This window comes from Rissa tridactyla, chromosome 1 (genome assembly GCF_028500815.1).
Source record: "Rissa tridactyla isolate bRisTri1 chromosome 1, bRisTri1.patW.cur.20221130, whole genome shotgun sequence".
NCBI lineage: Eukaryota > Metazoa > Chordata > Aves > Charadriiformes > Laridae > Rissa > Rissa tridactyla.
The window spans coordinates 86826677-86849324 of record NC_071466.1 but is presented as its reverse complement, the minus strand read 5'-3'; the positions used below and the strand labels follow the sequence as shown (position 1 = coordinate 86849324).

General features: G+C 47.1%; 1 protein-coding gene across 4 annotated transcripts in view; it reads right to left on the bottom strand.

Annotated features, from left to right (window-relative positions):
- NHS (NHS actin remodeling regulator) overlaps positions 1-22648 on the bottom strand; it is a 263625-nt gene that overhangs the window by 21750 nt on the left and 219227 nt on the right. For all 4 annotated transcript variants that reach the window (XM_054188173.1, XM_054188196.1, XM_054188192.1 and 1 more), the window contains exons 2-3: positions 3372-3524; positions 846-979 (exon numbers count right to left, since the gene is read on the bottom strand). In XM_054188173.1, coding sequence (XP_054044148.1) covers positions 846-979; positions 3372-3524 — 287 coding nt within the window. The remainder of the gene's footprint in view (positions 1-845; positions 980-3371; positions 3525-22648) is intronic.

Here is a 22648-nt window from a genome sequence, read left to right as displayed (position 1 = left end):
TTTAAACTGGTTTGAAGAATGCAAAGGCTCTTGGCGCAGGGCAGAATTTAGTTACTATTGGAACTTTCATGGTTCAAACACCCAGAGCAACAGAGATACCAAAATCCTGCTGAAACTCGTGGGAATTAGGGACACAATCAGAGACAAATTTCTGTATCTGGAGCATTTCCTTTAACAATGATAAATACCATATTGTCAACACCAATTTGATTTCAAATCAGTGCAGAAGGGGCAAGTCAGCACAGACATACAGGACCAGATCTTCAGCTGGAGTTCCCGCGCGGCTGGCTGCAAGGACACGCGGGAGAAGTGCAGCATCTGAAAAAAACTGCATGGAGGTGGACACAGCAGAACAGGACCACTGCCCATACATACGTGGAAACTGTAGTTCCTTATAGCCGGAGAAGTGCTGCTGAGCCTATCTGCACCCACGTGAGCCTCCATCCAGCACTCAAAGCCCTTGAGTTCTTGGCTCCTGGCAATGCTAATGCCAGGGATGAAATTACAGCACTTACTGAAAATACAGGAGGGTCGTGGAAGTGCTGCCTAAAGCAGGAGCGGAGAATGTGAAAGGCTGTGGAGGAGTGTGTGAACGAGTACGTATATGTGCTTGCCAGCGGTTAAAAATAAGAGGTTTCTAAATGGAGATATCCACCCTGGGGCTGGCTGATGGAAGCTGCGACCTGAGTTGTGCTGCTGATCAGTCTTTAAGGTCAGCTGTATCGTACCTGTGCAGGCTTGGGGAGGGGGGGCGGGGTAGGGGGGCACTTGTGAAGCATTGTCACACGCCGGTCCCACAATGCTAATATCATGTTCGTGCGTGATACCTGTAGTGAAAGACTTACTGGTAGCAAGTGCCGGTCCTTTATCGCTTGCCTCTTTTGACTGCAGATTGCAGGGAAGGGAGGAAAGGGGGGAGCCACCACAGCGATGGGGCCTTGGACTTTTTGCTCTCTGTTATCACCTCGGCTTCGATGTTCTGTTTTGGAGGAGAAAGAAGACATGGGTCTTTTAGGCTGTTAAAAACATATAAGCATCTCTACTAACAGCACAACAGAGACACGCACAGGATGTGGACTCCAGACATGAAGGTCCTCCTCTTCCCCACTGACCGGTACCTACGATCCCTATTGCAACTGAAGGGGAGAAGCACTTACTGGACATCCAAGCCCCTGGAAGAGCAATGCTCGTACAACACACCCCAGCGCGTGCACTGAAGCTGAATTCTCCCCAGATGGGATTTATACTATTTATCCCAAGTGACAAATGAGCTACCTTCTAGGCGCTTGCGACCTGAGGCCTGATTCCCAATGGGAACCTGCAGCTCCTGTTGCCTTGAAATGTTGAGATGCAGTAACGCCTGTACTCTACCCATATAAAATATACCCCTCTGAGGGGAAAGAAGGAAACACAGGCCCAGGTAGGATTTCCTTCCCTGGATGCACGGCAGCACCGTATCCTGAGCATTGGCTTGACATCATGAAGGTTGTTGCAGCGGCAGCTCTGTGTCCCGGCATGGAGGAGATCAGCCTGGAGAAATGAAGATCTCTCCATCCCAGGCCCAGAAGAGTCTTCCTTCCCATGGGCTCACAATATTCAGTCCTCTTCCAGCATCGGTCCCAAGTCTCTGAAAACTTCCAAGTGAATGGGAGAACTCTGATGGACTTCCCATCTCTGATTTTAGGTGACGGTCAGATAACTACTGTTTGCACGGAGTCCTGCTGGAAGGGGATGATGGATTCACCATGCACATAGCTACAGTCCAGCCAACAATGTTTGCTGCTAGCATAGCTGTTTTTTTGATCTGTCTTTTGGTTTTAATTACTCCTGGTTAAATAGATAAAGAGATAATGAAATTCTGATAGAAGAAATAGGTCAGACGCAATAAACATGTTTAGAGTAAATTTCCTATTATAATTTCACTCCAATATACACAGATATTTGCAAAATAAAATAAAGCAGCACATGCCAAGCTGCCGGCTGAACCTGCACAGCTGCCGTTAAATGCGGAGGACAAGAAGTTGCCAAAACTGAGATTTGTAACTTCAAAATGATGAGGCGTTTTCTGACAGCTGCCTTCCCACACTGCTGTCAGGATTTCTCCTGCCCACAAGATGGCAGGCAGAGATCAGCCTGGTCCTGGGACAATTGCAAAGCAGAGCGTCTGAGAACAGAAAAGCCAACTTCTGCTCTACTCCAGCACTACTCTGATTGCGATTTGGCTGTATCCCCCTTTGCAGTCCTATGAAGACACACCGCACCCACAGTGTGTTCCTGAGCTAAAATCTGCAGAGAGAGTCAAATGCAGTAATTAATTGGAACGTTTTATCCAGCTAACAGATGCTCTGCAGATCCGAGTAATCGATTATTGTTATAACCTGGTAACAATAACAAATGAGCGAGGCAATGATAGCTGTTGGTGCGAAACACTTCCAACACAGGAGGCTGCTGCTGAACATTTTAAGGGTGACCTGCATGGATTTTCTCCTTCGCTATCGCACAGAAGAAGGAAAGGCTTGTTTGCCTACTTTTACTTGCTTCCTGGTAAGAATTTTCCCTTGGTTAGGTTCCCAGTGAAAATGGAGCTTCCCCCATCTTTTACCTTCCCTGTAGGACCCTCCAGATGTTTGCACCTAGTAAATTCCCTTTATGGCAGGGATCCAGGAGCCTGGTTATGACCTTGATTGCTCCCGCTCCTTCCCTGTGTCTTGTGATCCGGTTTTGAGGCTACAAGTCTCTTGTTTGTTAGGTGACGTCAGGAGGTGTTCCCTGGCCTGGGGAGGGGACACCTACCCGACCCTTCCAAGCTGTCCAGGGTATCACCTGGCTTTCAGCTGTCACCCTTGAAAGTTGCAGGTCTCCTCCAGTATCATGCTTGACAGTTTCGTTTCCGTGGAGACTCTTTAATACCTCTGGGCTCCAGTTTCAGCCCTTGGGAAGTTAAATCTTATCTGTCCTGGAGCTGAGGCCTTGTTTAACACCTGTTTAGTGGAGGGGGACAAGGTGGCCTTGCTGAAACACTCAGTGCCTCCATCCTTTTGGCGTCAGTGCACGGATTTGCTCACACAATTCAGACACAGCCACTTTGATAGAAAAACATAAAGAAAGAATGTAAAAAGGAAGAGTAAAAAGTCCTTTTTCAGCTCTACTCTAGTATTCATAAACAAGCTGAGGAGGGCGTAAGTCTTTTCTACTGCTAGAATTACGTCTTCAGCTTTATTTCTTCACCTGAGTACCTAAACCCCTGTGGAGATCAGTGCCCATAGCCCTGTGCTTGTGCCTGAGCACCCCACCACTGCCTGGAGGGGACCATGGTGAGGTGTCACGTGCGTGGAGATGGAGATGGAGCCGGAGCGTTCGTGGGCACCTACCTCTGCGCAAGGCTCGCAGGTGCTGCTTGGCGTGGTGGTGCAGCTCCTCCACACAAGGCGGTCTCGTGGAGGGGAGGAAGATGTTTCTTTGCTGATGCCAAGGTGCTCGGTAATAGACACTCAGTTTGCTCTCTGCATCCAGGTTGGAGACAGCTGTAGGATAAAACCAGAGTGGAAGGTAAGACTCCTGGCCTCTCTTACATCAACCTAGCTGAAAAGCAAAGGCTCTCGCTTGGAACAGCAGTGCCAAGAAGGAGCACTGGGGATGTTACAGCACCTCTCCTCCCACCAAATAACAGCGACAGTTATCTTCTCCGCGTTTCCATACCACGTTATACCACTTAACATTTAGATAATGCCCTTTGGCCAGATTGCAAATGGCTCTATAGAAGCAAGTAGGTGCAAGGGTACTATATCGGTATTAAATATATGGACTAAAGGGATAATCCTTTTATAGATAACAAAATGAAAACGCAAAGAAGCTACACAACCATCCCACAGCGACATTTTGAGCAAGAGCAGAGGGAGGAATGGGTCTCCCATTCACCCATCCTCCTGCCAATATGCTCTTTCACTACATCACGTTACACGCGACTGATTTCTGACACAGGTTGCTAGCTCTTTGCCTTCCGGTGCGTAACAGCTGAGATTAACTGCCTGCCCTGCTGAGTGACTTTAACTGTCACCTATCAAAAGAGGTCCCCTTAATAGACAGGGACTTCTGAGGGACAGGAAAACTTCAATTCCTCTACAGAAAAATCCCAGAAGTCTGCCTCTGAAAGTTACATGACCCAAGTCCATTAAAGGTTTGAGAGAATATCTCAGGAGTGCCGGGAGCCAGGGGAGATGTGCCCAGCCCCAGTATATGCAACAGCTAGCCTTCTAAGGGCCCAGGCAAGAGAGGAGGGCTATGGGAGACACCAGCGCCCTGTCCCGGCCGGCCGTGTGGAGCAGGCTTGTCCCACCTGTGCTCAGCAGCCCTCGTAATGCAGCAGGGCGCATGGCACGTCCTCAGCTCTAGCATTGGCTTTGCTTGTTCTTCTAGAAGCATCGATAGAAACAGTCAGCTCCTCTTGTAACGCCAAGGAGCCGCCTCAGCTGTTTTGCTTACACGACAACACAGATGATGCGGGCAGGCTCCCTCACGCACAGGAGGAAGGGTGGTGCAGGTGCCTCCTGGGGTTCCTTTCCTAGTGAGAAGCCAAACAGCCAGCGTGCCTCGGGTTGGTCCCCCCACTGTCCACGTGCTCCTCTCCTTGGCCTTCACCTCTCTCGAGCAGGGCAGTACCCACTAGCCCTGTTCTCCCTCCCATCTCCCCTCTCTGGCAGGAGAGCCTGGCGGAGCTGCCATGAGCAATGCAGAGGTGGCTTCAACCTCAACACGGCCCCACACAACACTGACGGCCAGAGCCCTCTTCCACGAAGAACAAATCCAGGGATTTGTAACTCTGTGTTGGCGACCCAGCCTGTGTGCCAGCCCCCTTCTCCACCCTCCATCTTGCCCACTGAGATGATGAGTATTTTGCGGCCAAGGGCCTCCCCTTACATTGCTTTTACCAGTCTAGGCAAGGGCAGCCCCCAGCCCTTGCCCAGCAGGGCCCTCTCCACTCCCACATGAGGGAGAAGGGACACGCTGCTGTTGTGGGACACCACCAAGGGGGAGGCCAAGCCAGACAAAGGGGTTGGCGGCAGGACGTCCATGGCAGTATGTTGTCTCCAGCCAAGGAACTGGCATGTTTCAGGGCTCCCATCTACTTTCCACGCTTTTGCACTCTCCCACCTGCAGGAGAAATTGCCCTTTTTTGAGGAGGGGTCAGTGCAACATGTCAGAGAGCTGCACCCTGGTGGAGATACTTTGCTCTTTCTGGTTTTGTTGCTTTCTTTAATGCAAAACAACATTCACTCAGGCTGAAGGCATACCAGTGTTTTGTATAGGGAAAGAAACCAGGAAAGTACAGCAGGTGAAGAAGAAGGAGGGAGCAGACGCAAGGGGAGAAACCCAGGAACCATGCTGCCATATGCGGGATGCTGACAGACTTTATCAGTTTCCTTGATAAGAAAAAAACCCGGTTCACAAAAACTTTGTGGGTGTCATGGTGGAAGTGGTAGTATAATATGGTGATAGAGCTTTGCTTCTCAGTGGATTTTTGCAGGTGGGCTTTCACCCTGTTTAGAGCACGTTTGCAGTGCTGCTCCACGCCAAGTGGCCACGGTGTCAGTGCGAGGAACGGCACCAGAGTGAGAAAAAAATGACTGATAGTGGGAGGGTCTGTAAGACGAATGATGGCAACCTGTAGGTGTTTGTTCATCACGAGGATTTACTAATTAAATTGTCGACATTGTAATAACATAATGTTGCCAAATCGCAAGCGGAGCTTTTGATGGCTTGTCTGTCTGGCACCACTGCAGTAGGTGAATATCTCACTAGCAGGAGCTGATTTTTATATTTCTTTTACCCCTTAAGGGTAAGGAAGCACCACGTCTATTTTACAGACAAGGTCCTGAGACACAAAGCAACTTGCCCCGATCCTGTTCTGAGCCGCACCGCCTCCTTGGGAAGCTCATATCAGGACAAAAATTTATAAGTGATAGTAATAATACCCCACCCATTCTTTATATTGCTGAGGATATGTGATATTCACGATCACAAATTGTACCCTGGAGGCTAATGAAACGGCAGGCACAAGCAGTTCCTTCCTACTCCCAGAAAAAAACTGTCTAGACAGCAGCTCTAGTAGTTGTCTGTGACAGAGCTCAGTAAGCGAGTGTAAAGTTTTACCTACTTAGGAAATGTTCAGACATTTCATTAGACTAGAATAGATTTCGCTGCAAAAATTAACTTGTAGAAAGCTCTTCTGGCTTTGGCAGCAGTGTTTTACAAATAAGAAGAGTAGGAGTTGGGTTAATACACTTTGCATGAGACTTAAAAATGAAACCAAGGTAATACAATTCTGCTACGCGCTACCTGATGTAGACACACATTGCTGTTCACAGATAAAATAGCTTGACCCCTTCGCCATCCGACAACTCGCCCTTAGCTGGCAAACCTGGCAGAGCTGTGCATAGTGCTGTACCAGAAGGGAAATAAAGCACAAATACAATGTTTATCTTCAAATGAAAGGGCACTGAGAAGCTTACAGTACCCTGTGCCATGGCCCCAGCCAGCGCACATCCGTATCTTCTCACCTTTCCCTGCAGGAGCTCTGACTCACCGTGTCAGGGAATATGCCCCACTGGCACCAAGAAAGCAGAAACATTGCACAGTAGGTACTGAACTGAACAGTCCTTTAAAATACTCAAAAGGTGGAGTGGATTTTCTAGGCAGTCCAGAATAGAAACTAAAAGAGCTGGCAGAAAAGCCACGAGGGGGTGAATGTTCTCAGCCTGCGGTGGGGGAGAAGCTCAGAGGGAGGGACAAGCGCTGGGTAGGGCAGAGGACAATGCTGGCCCAAGGACAAATAAGTATAAACCCGCCATGAATGCAATTAGGCTGGATGCTTGAGGAACAGCATCCCAACCTCAGAGCAGCGAAGCTCTGGAAAAACCTCCCGGAAAGGAGAAAGAGAGGGAAGAAGCTCCCTGGTAAATGCGTGAGCCCGCACCGTTTCTGAAGGGAACTACCAGATGTGGTTGCCTGCCAAAAGAGGGACCTGCTTCCACTTCATTCCTTGCACATTGTCCTTTGCACGTGTCCTTCCATGTCCTTTGTAGTCTGCCTGTGCTCCTGCAATGGCATCTCGCCTGGCCTCCGCTCTTCGGGCACGGGTGCCTGGGAGCTGGGCACCATTCCTGGGAGCTGAAGCCAGAGGATGCAACTGCAGGAGTGGACCGTGAGCTTTCACAACCACCGAACATCTGATTTCCTGCACAGGGTTGGATCTCTTGCCTCCGCTAAAAGAAAAAAGCCAATCCCAAAAAAGCCACCCGAAGAGTAATTTATCAGTCAAAGACCCCTGAAGTGACAACTAGAAGACCTGTTCCGTCAGAGCTTCACCACAGTCTTCTGCTAAGAGCCTGGGTTAAATATTAAGACTCCCTATGCCTTGATTCTGTAAAATGGGGATAAGGTATCTCTTTGAGCCAGCCCTTCCTTTCACTCGGTGTTTTACACTGCAGGGTGTTTTTACAATGCCGAGCCTGCGCATGGCTGTAGCCCCTCAGCATCATCATAATACGCAGGATAAATAAAGCAATACAGAAACTGTAAAGCCACAGTCTTTAAATTATTAACAGCTGGACACCACAGTGAATGAGAAAAAAAGCCTGTGCAGATATAGGAAATGCTGCATTTCAGGCATCAGATATAGATTGTTAACATATTTTTAGTGTGTGCTTTGATCAATTTAGAATATACAAGTGAATCATATAAACTATTGTGTTCATTTCATTCCCAAGTAAAAGTAATTGTTTTTTTGTCTTGTGGGATGACAAAACGACAAGAGACCATTTAAATGGGTTCTCCATTACATTCTGTGAATCCATTAACGTTGGCCGGTTTCCTGACAACCAAAGTCAAACAGACATACACTAATGGCTGTTCTCATGAGAAGATTTTTGAAGGTTTCCAAATAGCTGTTTTATCCAAGTTGATCATATTTATCATTTATAGACCCTTCTCATCTTCTCATCCTCTCATTCACTCTCCCTCCCTTCTTTAGCAAAGCAGAAAAAGGATCCTGCCGTAGCAGAGCTGGATGTGGATGCTTGAAGGTTGCGCGGCTTTAGCGCACTCAGGCGTGGCTGTTCTAATAATAACACCACAAAGGCCAAGCAAGAAAGATTTCTGCTCTATTTATTTGATAGATCCAGGGGCTTCCTCCCCCCTCCCCCCAACTCCGTCTGCTTCTCTAGACACTCGCCTCCCCCCTCCCCAGCTCCTTCTGTTTCTCAACTTTCTATGATTTTTTTCTGTATTATATTTGCCATTAGGTGTTGGGGGTGGGGGGAGGCGGGGGGAAGATAATTTCTTACGTTTCCTGGTTCAAAGAGAAAACACGATTTGGTGCAAGGTGTGAAAAAGTGTGCAGCCTGGAGGGGATGTGAGCGGCGAGCGAGGAAGGTGCCTACAGGCAAAGGGACAGAGCCCAGAGCTGTCACGCCGTGAACTCCTGCACAAGCAAAGTCGAACCGGCGGCTGCTGAATCCATATTAAACTATAGGGATTCCAAAAGACAAACCCCACAATTAAAAAGGCTCAGACTAGCGACTAAGCCCATTCCAGAGCCCAGTTACTCTTATGAGAGGCTCTAATGACCTGAGCCCTTTGCAGGAGGCAGAGGAGCTGGGGGCTCCGCACCCACAGATACTGCACCGCTTCCCCCCGGCTCCGTGCCACAGGGATGCAGGATGCTCTGGAAGGCTGCCATGGCCAGCAGCACCATGCCAGGCTCTGCTTGGGAAGCTCTTCTTCTCCGGCATTAGGGTGGTAACCTGTCATTTTAGCAAATACCATTTTTTCTAGCCATTTCAGGTAAAAATGGTGACTTTTCTTGTGTGATGCAATGTCATAAGAAAGCTGTATGTTCACTCAGCTTTGTATAAATAGGTCTATGCCAGCAGCAGCAGCAGAGTTCAACCTGACCAAACTCTTCCACACCTACTGCCCGGGTCAGCAGTGAGTTCCCGTCTGCTCAGTTGATGTGCAAAACGTCGCAAGAAAGTGAATGCTGAGGAAGACCAGATTATCTCAAAGACTAGGCTGTCTGGCAACACATCCAACATCATCGTGCATTTTAGTGCATAAATGTTTCATTGAGGCAAGTGCTGAGTCTGATGTGAATTTTATTTATAGCCCTGAATGCCTCGAATGTATGCTTTCCCCAAGTACTCGTGTCTCCACTGTGACACCCAGGGGGTTTAAGCCTACAAGGCTGGTAAAAATCTACGGTTGCTTCTCCACTGTACATGTCCCACATTTTGTGCAATGCATCAGCAAGCTCAGTACTTTCAAAGCAGCTCCCCTGCGGCTGCTGCTTCACAGTGATGGCACACTGGGTGCCTGCGCTCACCCAGAGGGACACAGGAGCTTGGAGCTCCTCAGAAGAGGGACAATCGCTCTGCTTTCTATAGCTGTGCTTGCTCCCAGCTGTGCATGCACCCAGACATTTCCCCCAGTCTTGACCTGTGGCAAACCCCACCAGCTGGAACCGCAAATAGCTATTTGGATCAGCTACCTTCCCATCTCATCTTTATTAAGGATTGGAAAATGCCCACGCAAAGGGAGTGTGTTGGCGGGGCTGCTGCTGCTTGAAAAGGATCTTGCTACTGGCTCTTCGGCATTTGTCACCCCGCTGAACAATGGTAACCTCACCATAACTTCAGTGACTGTGCCTACAAGCACGGGCATGCACACAACTTCCTTCACACCTCTAGATAAAAATTTTCAAGTGACTGGAGCCAGAAACTCAGACAAACCCTGACGCCCTTGGGAAACCGGTTCACCCTGGCAGGGGGAAGGATGCCATGCGCTTTCCCCACCAAAGGGAAGCGATAATTCCTGTCCATGTCAGTGCCAGAGCAACACCCGACAGTGATAACTTTATCTTCTGAAGCCCTTTTGCCAGGACGGGGCTGGGGTAGACGACACACACATCAGATAATGGGCACAGGACAGGCGCTCCGGGACCTTGGCACCGCGGGGGCTGCTGAGGATCCTGCTTGTGCTTACCTGTCCTCCTCTTCTCCCGCAGGCTGGTGTGTGGTCCAGCTCCCGCAGGAGATGTGAGAGCTGAGGCAGGTCCTACCTAGGCCTTGACAGAGCTTTCTAAGCACGCTGCTCACATAAGGCAAGAGATGCTCAACTCTCAGTGAGCTAGAAAGCTGCATGCCAAAATCCCTGCCGCCTTTTCCTTGCCACTCCTGTGCATATTTGGGATTTGTTCAGCATCTGGATGGGATTCCCTCATCCTTGGTCACATCTCTTGTTCCTGCTTTCCTGGTGCACTCTGACATTCGTGAGGGGACTGTTCAGTGTGGACATTTCCCTTTCAGTCCTCGCAGCGCCCACTGTCACAGGGCCATGGGTGACTGACACCCCATTTCAGGTGGTCTGCTCCTTGGTTACTTCTCTCTGGGAAGTAACCAGAAAATGTGGTTTGTAATGGCTCTGGCGCATCATTATATCTTATTATTGCTATTATCAGGGCAGAACCCCAAATTTCTGAGGATTTTTGTGCCTTGTGCAACTGGAGTCCAAGAAAGATGGATGTGAGGAAGAAACTCCAGGAGCACAGGCCCTGAGACATGGTCTGGACCTGAAGCCTGGATCACCACATCTGCCCTGCCACTGGCACTCGCGTGTGCAAGTCAAAGCCAGGGCGACTGTGTCTACACAGGCTGCGGCTGCCCGCTGGACAAACGGGAGGGGAGATACGACAAAACAAGTTAAGCCTTTAGCTACGTGCGGGCAACAACATGAGCACAATTATTACTCTGGTCTGCGCTCATGGAGGGACAATTTAGCACATTTTTCAAACTCAAGCAAAAAGGCAGAAACCTCACCGGCAGCAGAAACTGTTGAGAAAGACCATGATCTTTTATGCTCTTTGTATTGTTTTATTTCTTGCCAATACAGCGAAACTTCTCACTTTTCAACCACGGTTTCTTAGCGCATCCCTGTGACATTTTTCTGCCTCCCATTATGCCACACATGGAAATAACAGCTATTCAGGAGAAAAATGGGTAAGTGGACAAAACCCCATCCATATTTGGCATTCAGTTATCTGGAAAGATTAAAATACTGGAAAGCATATGATTTGGATGTCATTTCCACGTGCAGATCCTTGAATTTTGCATTTACCTGCTATTCAGTTAACTGGCACAACAACAGACATAATTCAAGAGGGCTGGGAAGTGTGTGGTTCTTATACACGTAAGAAGATTAGGCTGTTAAGCAATATGCACTTATGTGAAGAGTACCACATGCTAATCCTGTTCTTGGCTTTGCTGCTTTCAGTCACTGCTGGCGGTGTTTGAACATATTTTTAACTGCTTTTCCTAACTCTGTCAAGTAAGTTACGGCGGCCAGAATGGGACTTGGTATTTCAAAGTATTTCAAAGCTGTCACTGCAGGATAGACAATACCCTCTTAGAAATACACAGTATTTCATATGTTCAAGCCTTCATTCCTGGGAATTTTCTCTAGCCAGTGATTTCTCCCTCTCCTTTTATTCCTGTTCTCCAGTCTATGTTTTACACGGCTGGGAGAGAAATAGCTTCATGCTCTCAGTTACGAAATAGCAGCAAATGCAGTCACAGAGAGCAGGTTTCTGTTGGAGGGTTTCATTAACGGGGTTGCCCTTCTCACCCATGAGAGGTGAATGGCATTTTTATTTTAGGTGCACATGTCTATGTGTTATACATATCCACGAATATGTGCAATTGTGTGTAGGCGTCCGCCCCATCACACCCAGCTCTGCGGCAAAGAATTCCCCCCCCCCGCCCCCCGGTGCACATCTCTTCTAATGCATGGTGACAGAAAGCACTGGAGGAAGTGCAACATACTTATCTATTAATAAACATCTGAAATGTTCAATAATGTATGTGTAGCCATGGTGTTTCTACGGTCCTCGTTCAGTCAGAGACAGCAGGAAGCCCATCAGGGAAAGCAGGTTAGGAAGCAAAAAAGAACACCAATAAGGTCGGGCTTTATTCCCAGGGTAGCTGAAGCCATATGACTAGACAAAATTTTTCTCAGTTGCGTATGCATAAAATTAAACATTTAATCCAATTCTACATCTTCAGAGACCACAACCCAGCTGGGAAGTGACTCATGCCCCAGCTAAGTGAGTGGAAGTGATACAAAAGGCAGCATTGGTACTGCCTGCAGGGCAATGGTAAAGAAGGCAGATGGCACGTGAGTCCTGCCTGGGAAGCTTAAGGTTGCCCTTAGGTCCACTATTCTGCAGGATGAGTCCATATTCATTTCAGTCTGCTACCACGCTCCACAAGAAACAAAAAGCTAATTAGCCAGTAAAACAGTGAAGGCATAAACAGTGCTAAAGAAAAGCCCCAAACCCCAAACCCAACTAGTTTAAGGTTGCTGGACCTAATGGTAAGGATGGATTGTTACAGCAGGGACGATACGACATCGCACACGTGCGTACACATACACGTGTTTGCGTACACACACCCCAGAGCGTGTAACTGAAATCAGTGTCTCGAGAGAGCCCTTGCAATTCTACATGCTTAATTAGTTGAAAGCACTTCTTTCAATGTGATGCACTGTCGGTGCTTGTCAACACAGGTTTCTTCCCATGTTGACCCTTCACATTACTCCCACTCTCGATATGCAGCAAGATAAAAAGTCTCTTATCTCCGGCAGTGTAGTGTGTGGTCTCTATAAAACACTTTGTAAGCGCGCTTTCAGGCATCCTTTGCAATTCTCCCTCACTGCTCTGCTATTTTTCTCCTGTTCTGACTCAGCCCAAATCACTACTAAGCTTGCCCGAGTTGCTCCAACGGGTCACCATAATGATCTCTCTTTTATCACGCAGAAGCGTGCGGTTCATGGTGATGTTGGTCTCAAATCAGTCACCCTGATTTCACATGCTAGCACTCAAGAACAAAGCTTTACAAAATTTGTTTACTATTCTACCTTCCTTGGTTAATGCTTACCTTCAGGATCTTGTGAAAAAAACCCACCCTCGCATTCCTCAGCCTATAGACATTTTTGTGATAAGTCAAACAGTGTTTTGGCAGTGGTTTTAATGTATCTTGCCTATTCTCCTACTCAGAACATTCAATTTCCCCACATATTTCTATCTGAACATTTACACCTAAAGTGGTCATTTCCCAGTAACAGCCTGTGCTGAGGATCCTCTTCTCAAGAAGAGCAGAGGCTCACACATTGGAGCACCTATTTCCACATCAGCATCCACGATACAAACATCCTCTCCACGTTTGTGAACATGCGGCCCATCTGTAAAACACCTGGAGCCTTGAGAAAGCACTCTGGAAGATGACATGGGACACAGAATATGCTGTGTTTGGCACGTTGGGAGATAAGATTCAGATGACTTATTCCAAGTACAGCAAATATATTTCCGTTTTTCCTGAAATCTTCATAAACTACAACCTTCCATCAAAGCTCTAAGAATTAGTCTTCATCAATCTCCGTGCCTTCTCCATTTGGCTCTCCGAAGTGGCATTTAGCATCAATTACGCCCCAGTGCTGTGATACACGTGTCTGTCTCTCGGACTGCAGATTGAGGGCACCACCTTATTTTACACAGGGCATCAGAAAGCCATCAGTAGGTGACAGTGTTTTGTTTACTACTGACCTATCCTTCATTCAAGATGATAACCTGTAGGAAAAAAAGCGCCCTATCTCCCCCCCTGCTTAATCTTGTTAGTCCCTGATGTGGCTCCCCACGGGTCACCATGGAGTCACTGTGTTGGGAGGGCAATGCACATGCTATAGTAGAAAAACACTACGAAATGAAAAGAGCAAACCCAAACCAAAGGCACAGGTCACATTTTACAGAATCATAGAATCATAGAATCGTCATGGTTGGAAGGGACCTTTGAGATCATCGAGTCCAACCATACACACAGCCCGCCTCAAAAAAACCCCAAAAAAACCAAACCAAAAAACCAACCAAAAACTCACCCCACAACAAGCAACCTACAATCTCTGCCACTAGAGCATGCCCTGAAGTGCCAAATCTAGATGTTTCTTAAATACCTCTAGGGATGGTGACTCAGCCACCTCCCTGGGCAGGCTGTTCCAGTGCCTGACCACTCTTTCAGTAAAGTAATTCTTCCTAATGTCTAATCTAAACCTCCCCTGCCGCAGCTTCAGACCATTTCCTCTGGTCCTGTCATTATTCACCTGGGAGAAGAGGCCAACACCCACCTCTCTCCAACCTCCTTTCAGGTAGCTGTAGAGGGCAATGAGGTCTCCCCTCAGCCTCCTCTTCTCCAAGCTAAACATGCCCAGCTCCCTCAGCCTCTCCTCATATGACCTGGTCTCCAGACCCCTCACCAGCCTGGTAGCTCTCCTCTGGACACGCTCCAGCACTTCAATGTCCCTCTTGTACAGAGGGGCCCAGAACTGAACACAGTACTCGAGGTGAGGCCTCACCAGTGCCGAGTACAGAGGCACGATCACTTCCCCGCTCCTGCTGGCCACGCTGTTCCTGATACAAGCCAGAATGCTGTTGGCCTTCTTGGCCACCTGGGCACACTGCTGGCTCATGTTCAGCTGGCCGTCCACCAGCACCCCCAGGTCCTTTTCTGCCGGGCAGCTTTCCAGCCACTCTTCCCCAAGCCTGTAGCGTTGCTTGGGGTTGTTGTGACTGAAATGCAGGACCCGGCACTTGGCCTTATTAAACCTCATACAGTTGGCCTTGGCCATTTGATCCAGCCTGTCCAGGTCCCTCTGTAGAGCCTCCCTACCCTCAAGCTGATCAACTCTCCCACCTAGTTTGGTGTCATCTGCAAACTTACTGAGGGTGCACTCAATCCCCTCATCCAGATCATTGATAAAGATACTAAACAAAACTGGCCCCAGTTTTGTATCTTTTCTATATATATAAATATATATATTATTATTATTATATATATTATTATATTTTATATAAATATTTTTATAGTATTTAGTATTTAGTATAAAAGTATCTAGCATAAAAGTATCGGGGATGTTTTTTCTGTGAATGACTTTCCTCACCAGCATGAGTTTGACCCTCTTGCCTTCAGTAAACTGTATGAATATGGGTCGGAAGCTGCTCCCCAACAAAAAACAAGACTGAAGAGTTTATGCACAAAATGAACAAGCAGGGCCTCTCTTCCCTTCGACTGGCACCGCACGTAGGCTGAGAAATCAAACCCCCAAAAGTCAGGAACAAGCCATGTGTTAAGAGTAGCGACGGTGGCTCATATTTCACACTTCTTCCTCCCCACTAGTCTTTTTCAGCATGCTTGGCTAGACGCCCTGAACGCCGCTTAACTGCAAGTTGAGGTAAGTAGCAACAGTTTCTTCCAATTATATTTAGTAAATACTATGCTACTATCGCTACGCGTGTTCCTTCAAATTACTCACAGGCAGCCAGGGGAAGACAGAAAGTCAATCATCTCAGGGGGACCAAAGACAACACTTTTTTCTTTGCCTGGGGAAATATTCTTGCTGCTCCTGCAGCTCCATCAGTCCTTTTTGGCAGAGGGACTGACAGACATGGCTTTGTCTCAGGTCTCTAATTGCTCTTGAGGTCATGCCTGCCCTGTGAAGCTTCCTCACCATAGCGGCAAGGCAGCTTGTTTCTTGGGTCAGGCCACAAAAATCATGTGTGCGACTCCATGGGGTTATTCCCGTGCCACCCTGAGGGTAGCCCAGGGCTGGCTGGGCACAGGGGTGCTGTTAAAGATACAACCAGTTCACTGTGTAGCTTCTCTGGGCCCTTTCAGTAACGTTCTTCCCCAAAATCAGTGAACACGCAAGTCCTCCATCACCAGCCCTCTCAGATGTTCCTTTTGGCCTCGGCCTCCCAGGTGGTTTACTTGAAGCCCAGTTTCAGATAACTGGCTGTGAACTGGGCTTGCGGAACCCCCAGCCCACGAAGGGGCTCTGGGCTGGGAGGATGGTCCTATTTCAACACTGTCTAGCAATATCCTTCCCCAGTCCCACTTCTGACAAGATACTCGTGGAAAACATTAGAGCAAACAGGGCTGTAAGTGTTCAGAGAGCCACGCTGAGAAGCCAGCTCGGAAGAACTAACACTGGTAGCCGACTTGCTGAGTTTCACTTGTTGAAACAATACTGAACATGGTCCTTTTTGTTTTGTAAGAGGAAGGAGAGTGCCTGAAAATATAGATTTCTGCCCCCTCCCCCTCTATACTTTCTCAAATGAATGGATTTTAATGAAGAAACCTGCTTAGGGATGGATTCTTGATAACCTTGCAAGTCCCCTCCACCCTGCCCAGCGCTGCCCTGATGGGGGCTGCTGCACCACCACGGACATGTACCAGCATCACCCCCTACTGGGGCTCCAGCTCCCACCCATGTATTGCAGCCTCCGCCCTCCAGGTTTTTGGTCTCAAAATTAGCCCTTAATCTATAAAGCACAGACGTGTCACGATATATGGCACGGACTGTATTACTTACAATACTTGCTATGCACATGTATACAAAGCCACTGAGATATACTGGATTACTTTTTAGAAGGAACCCATCCAGATAGCGTTCGGAAACTGTCTGTCTTGTCAGCGATATTGTATACCTAGACTGCAGGATGAATAACTTATGTCAAGATAAGTTATTTTCCCACTTTTATTATTATTTGAATAACATGTTCTCAGCTTGCTCACCTTAGGCACTAATATTTTTTCTGCAGAGTTGCACCGGGTTTTTTTTTCCTACTGTATTTCAGGTCTTTGCTTACCTAAAATGGTCCACAAGCCTCAAATGGTAAAGGCTAGCTTGCAAATTTAACCAAGAGGTGAGCACTGTTAGCTGTATGCCGCCGTACGTCCCTGCAGAGGATGCAAACCTGTTGCCATGTCAGCCCGGGAGCCCCTACAGCTCATGCTTACCCACTGACTCCCACTTCAAATTGAGACGTCACGGTTAAAGGCAACTAGCACATAAAATGCAGCATGAAAACATTTCAGCTAAAATAAACTTTAAAACATTTTCTTCTCGCAAAGCATCATAAGGTGTTAATAAAGATTGTAACGTAGACTATCCTTTATTGTTACGGCTAGTATAGCTTTATGAGCCAAAACCATATCCTATTGTTTGTACTCGCATTTATATTATTAAGCCACATATTTATGCAGAAAACCTAATGGAGTTCTGATGGAATTTCTGAAAAGCCACAACTGCCGAAGAGCTACAGGGTTTGTCAGCTGCTGCAGGGGTGTGGGCCACTCTCTGGCCAGAGTTTTCATCCAGAACATAATAGCAAACAGCAAGTTCTTGCACATTCGTAACTCATCTGTCTTCGTGTGTGCGCCGGCCCGAGTACAAGGTGGTTTTCAGCACGTTGGCTTTAGCACAGCAAATACACAGAGCGGCAAACAACTGCTCGGTTAATGTACCTATAAAACGATTACCTTTTAACTGTGGGCAGACGTTTTATTAGGACCGTGTACCGAGTACTGCGCATGAGGAAGAAAAACAGAAGGCGCGGTGAAATGGATGTGTTTCGCCGCATCCAGTCAAAACCAGAGCAGAAATGTCAGGTGTCAACACCTACTGGTAACTATCAGAAATACCCCTGCAGCGTGACACTGGCTGCAGCACTGGACAGGAAGACTTCAAGCTCTCGATTGTAAGCAGTGCTGAAAACAAAATAAAAATAAAGTGCAGGAAATAAGCTGCAGGAAAACAAATCCACAGGAAAAGACATTAAACCAGGAAATACTTTCAGGAAAGGAAAAAGGAAGGGAAAGAAGGAGAGGGGAGGAAAGGGCATTATCATTAAAATTATCATGCAGAAAGTGAAGTAAAAAATGGGGCTGTCGAGTAGCAAACAGTGTTTGACCTTAATATATCACATATTGAGTGGAATGTTCAATCAAGGGAGAGGGCATTCCTGGGACACTTGGATTTGTTCACGGGGAGCAAAGTTGACAATATTTCCAAGCATAAAGAAGCAGACAACAGAAAGCAATCACAGAAGTAACTTTCCCCAGGAGAGATTTGTCTCCGTGGAGTATTTCTGTAGCTAACAGATAGGCTCCTCGCTGATTTTCTGTGGGAATGAGCCTCAGAGAGTTCCAAATAGTCCTCTGGCAGAGCCTGTGCCCCTCCGTTCATTGTGGAAGGACCTTGAGAAGATGGGCTGTGCTGAGCCGGCGTGCCCCAGCACCACCACGCACCAAGGTGGGAGATGATGCCTTTACAAGGGAGCAGGATCGCTGGCTTGGAAACAAACGTGTATCTGCGAAGCTATGGATGGGCTCCTGCATTTAGTTGTTGAATATATTTAATGGCAAAATAAAAAGACAAATTTTGATGACAGCCAAGCAAGTTAGCAAGGCATAAGGTGACTTTTAACTCAAACGGTAAAGGACTGCCTGAGAAACTGAACAAATCTGTTCATTTTATGAAGAGGGGGGTAAATACACTCAGAAATGGGACACAGTAAGCTGGACCAGGTGTCAAATTTTGCTGCCCTTCCTCTCTCCTTTCTCAGTCGTGGCTCTGCTTGACTTCTCTGGCCCCTTCGGCTATGCCGGGACGTCAGGTCTGTCCCTAATTACTGCCCTCCCACTTCACCGTCTTTTCCTCTCTGCCTCTCTTCCTTCTGTGTGGATTTTCCAAGCGGCGTTAAAAAAAGAAGTGCTGGAAGAGGTGCCAGACTGCTCTAGAGGCTGAGATGCTCTACATGCTGAACAGGGAAAGGCAGACGACACCCACGGATATAGCCCATTCCCGATCTGGCAGGATGCTGCCTGGGGGGAGGTCGCCATCAGTCTTCACATCTTGTCAACTCCCGTGGCATCTGCCAGCACAGGGGGAGGGGGAGCCACCCCAGCCAACTTTTTTTTTTTTTTTATAATATGGATATTGTTCTTGATGACATTTTATATACAAATACAGATTAGTTCACAGCCATCTGCTTATTTTCTATGTAGTGTCTAAAGTATCGTAAGGGTGTTACAGAGAATATGAAAACAAGCTCTTATCCCTGCCGCTGAACTTAAAAGAAAAAAAAAAGAGAAAAAAAAAAACTAGAAGAAGAAAATACAGGAGTTGGTATGCAGCGAAAAGCAGAGAACTGAGACAGCATTTTCAAATGGCAGTAGCCTGGGCTGCCATTGTTTGGAGATGCAATTTGGCCTGGCAGGCTGGCACATCCCCGCTCTGGCCCGGGGCAAGTCACCTCCTGCCCTTCAAAGCCATCTCTCGCCCTCCCAGGGACCTCCCAGCCTTTTCTATCTTCTTTCTGCTTTTGTAGCTTAAGGGCAGAAACCATCCTCTACACTAAGCGTTTACACACACAATAATAGGCCCCGCATTTCATGTGCTAGGCCAATAATCTCATATTGGTGGATTTGTTTAGTGTTATATTCTTCCAGATAAAAGCAGGCTTGCTAATTCCCTGCTAGGGCATGCTCCAAACCTTTGCGGATGAGCTGTGATTTGCATTGCCCGGGCTGCAGTTTTGGACCGACAGGCCCCAGTAGCACAACCAACCTCCGCCATTTACAAGCAGCTTCAAATAACCGGACTGGATAACGAACGGGTGCTTCGTTATTCAGAATTAACCTGCCATGGTCAGTAAAGAAAAAAGAGCCAGCCTGGCACCCTGGTTGATTCCCACCGGGGCCCAGACCCATGTGGCACAGGGAGACACACAAATTCACTGACTGTCTGCCAGATTCTTTATCACGCGAGGTTTTTTAACTACTGCATTTCAATCACAGCTAATTCTGATAAATCCAGGTTGTTTCCCTGACTTGCCGGTTTGATCATTTCATCTTCATGTTTGTTCGTATTAGTAAGTATTGATTTCCTGTGGGATGCAGTACATCTTCGCATGGTGAGCGAGGGTGAGGTCACTGCTTGGCAATGCTTCTGTTATGCAGAGTTATTTCTGAAGTTCAGGTATCGGCATACTTAACACACTTTGATTTTATCAAAAAAATGGGATTCTATGCAAACAGCACAGAAGAAAAAATATCTAAAAAGTGCAACCCCTACTTACCTATGAAAATGGCAGTTAGGCAAAGATTAATTTTCATGCTTTTCATTTGGGTTAGCCTTTTTCCCTTCTATTAGCATCCTGATTCCTTTTGCCTTTGTAATATTTACACAATAGTAACGTTTTACTAATACTGCAATGCTTCTTCACTTTACAAGGGCCAGAGCAGCCTCCCCACTGTTAGTACAACTCTCCTTATTTTCTGAAAACTTTTACACGTACTTCTGGGATGGAAAAGATACAGAAAAATTTCAGCCTGTCAGAAGAAAATATTAAACTTTGAAGACTTTGACCCAGAAAACAATTTATTTTGCAGATAGTTCTACAGGACAGAGGAATAATTTTCAAGCCTTTAAGAAATTCCAGTTCTATCACTCCTGAAGTTACAGCCACATCGATGATAACTTAAGACTAAGGGAAATATTTGCTAAAGGGATGGCTAGAAGATACTCATTTTCCTTCCTCTTACAATGCCCTTCTATCTGTGGACACTCAGTGAGTGTAGGATGATGTTGCTCCAGCAGCACTGCAGCTAGAACAAAGCAAGGATAACCAAAGTGCCACACATCACTCACAGAAACACGCCTCGAACTAGGATTCTGGGCAGAAAACACTCTCATTCCATTCATGACTCACTGAGACAGATCTGTGCCCAGAGCTGAGCTTATTCAAGTAATCCCCAAGGTAACTCTGTATTCAGAAATTCTTTTTTGGGGGGCAAACTGACATGAATTTGTTGCCTACCACAGAAAGCCCAGCTTTGCAAGAGCACTGTCGCTGCCTAGTCTGTGATGATTCATTCATCCCAGCAGGGAGAAGAATGTCTCTTCCTCCAGCCAACTCCCCGCTGAGCCCAGACCCCAGCAAGGCGAAGCCCCACCGAACCACAGCTCTAAATTTTCCAGATGTGGCTTTCGGCTGCCATCATCCCCAGCCGCATCAATGGAAGTACAGATCATCAGGTAATGAATCGCCCTTTAACGTGATGAAACCAGCGAGACTTGGGGCTAGCTGTCAATTGGGTACACATCTCAGTGGTGCCTAACATTTCCAGCCAGGTGCTACGTAATGTAACACTGGTTTTACAATTGCAGCTGATGATGACCAGAGTTTCATTCTGAATTTTGTACTAGCAATCTTCCATTTGGGCTAGATGATTGTGGAAGGTCCCTTCCAACTGAAAATGCTCCTATCCTATCCTATCCTATCCTATCCTATCCTATCCTATCCTATCCTATCCTATCCTATCCTATCTTTATTCTATTCTATTCTATTCTATTCTATTCTATTCTATTCTATTCTATTCTATTCTTTCTACGAACATGATGCAGAATGGTCACGTTTCATGCTGCTATTTTTATATCTAAGCTTCGAATCCATATCTCCCAGCCTGACAACTCTATGCAGGAACTCTACATATAGATGTTGGGAGGTCTTGAGTAGTACAAGGCAACACATTGCGCACACGAGCTAACGGACCTCTGGAAATAATTCAGGGTCTAGCTAACTCCAGATGTGTTATCTGGGGTCATTTGCTGCTCTCAAACTATGAAGGTTCTTCAGGTTTTAATGCAACAAAATGACTTTTGTCTCTCTACAATACATTATCGTGGCAAAGCAGCTGCAGCCATGTTGACAGAACTGCATTTTAGCAGTTAGCCTACTCCTCACACCCCTACATTCATCAAAAAGACATGTTATCCTGATAAATGGAAGTAATGGCTTTGGCTGGCACATTTTTACTGGTCAAAGATGACACGCTTTTCAGAGCTTTGTCCCATACCTTTCCACAAGCAGAAATGAGCACTGAAGAAAATGAGCTTCAGTATGTTCATTCAGACTTGTTATGGGGAACACAACCTTTTAGGTTCAGACCATATTAAAGGGATTTAAAAGTGTGGGACTCCGCTGCACTACAGTTTTTACTCCTACCCTCATTGACTGCAGTTTTCCCCCCTTGATCCTTCCCCACTTTAGCTACTGAGTAAATACTCCTTCTGCCCATAATAACTAATCAGTGTCATACATTAAGCAAGTATGAATTTCCACCCAGCAAACCTGAAACCCTTTTCCTGGGGTCATAAGCTCCTCAGTGTTGTTTCGTGTACCAAATCTGATTCTGATAGCCCGTGGACCACAACTGATAATATAAATAGTGTTTATTGCATCCCTTGGAGGTATCACGAACTGCACAGTGCCTCTGTTTAAACAGTGGCTGCCAGGAGATGAAGGCAGGGCTCTGCCTGCCTCCAAAAGTTTCCGATAATCCTGAGGAGACTTCACTGTGATGCTGGCACCAGACACAACCTGGGACCTGCAAGCTGACTAGGCCATGGAAACAACCATTTCCTTCCTCCATTTTTCAGCTAAGGGGATATGCCAAGGCCCCCCACTGCAGAAAACAAGACCACAAAGACCAAAAGAGTTGCTGTGCTCCCGCCTGCAGCACAGCTACGGTGCTTCTGCACCTATCACCGCTTCTGCTGAGGCTGCAGTAAAGGTCTGGGGTTCCTTTGCTCTTGCTCCCCGTCCTTTCCCAGACTGTTTTCCTATGGAAAATGCTTCAAGGAGCCGGCAGGGAACACACTGCCTGCTCCCAGGAGAGGAGCCGCAGCATGGCACTGGGCGCTG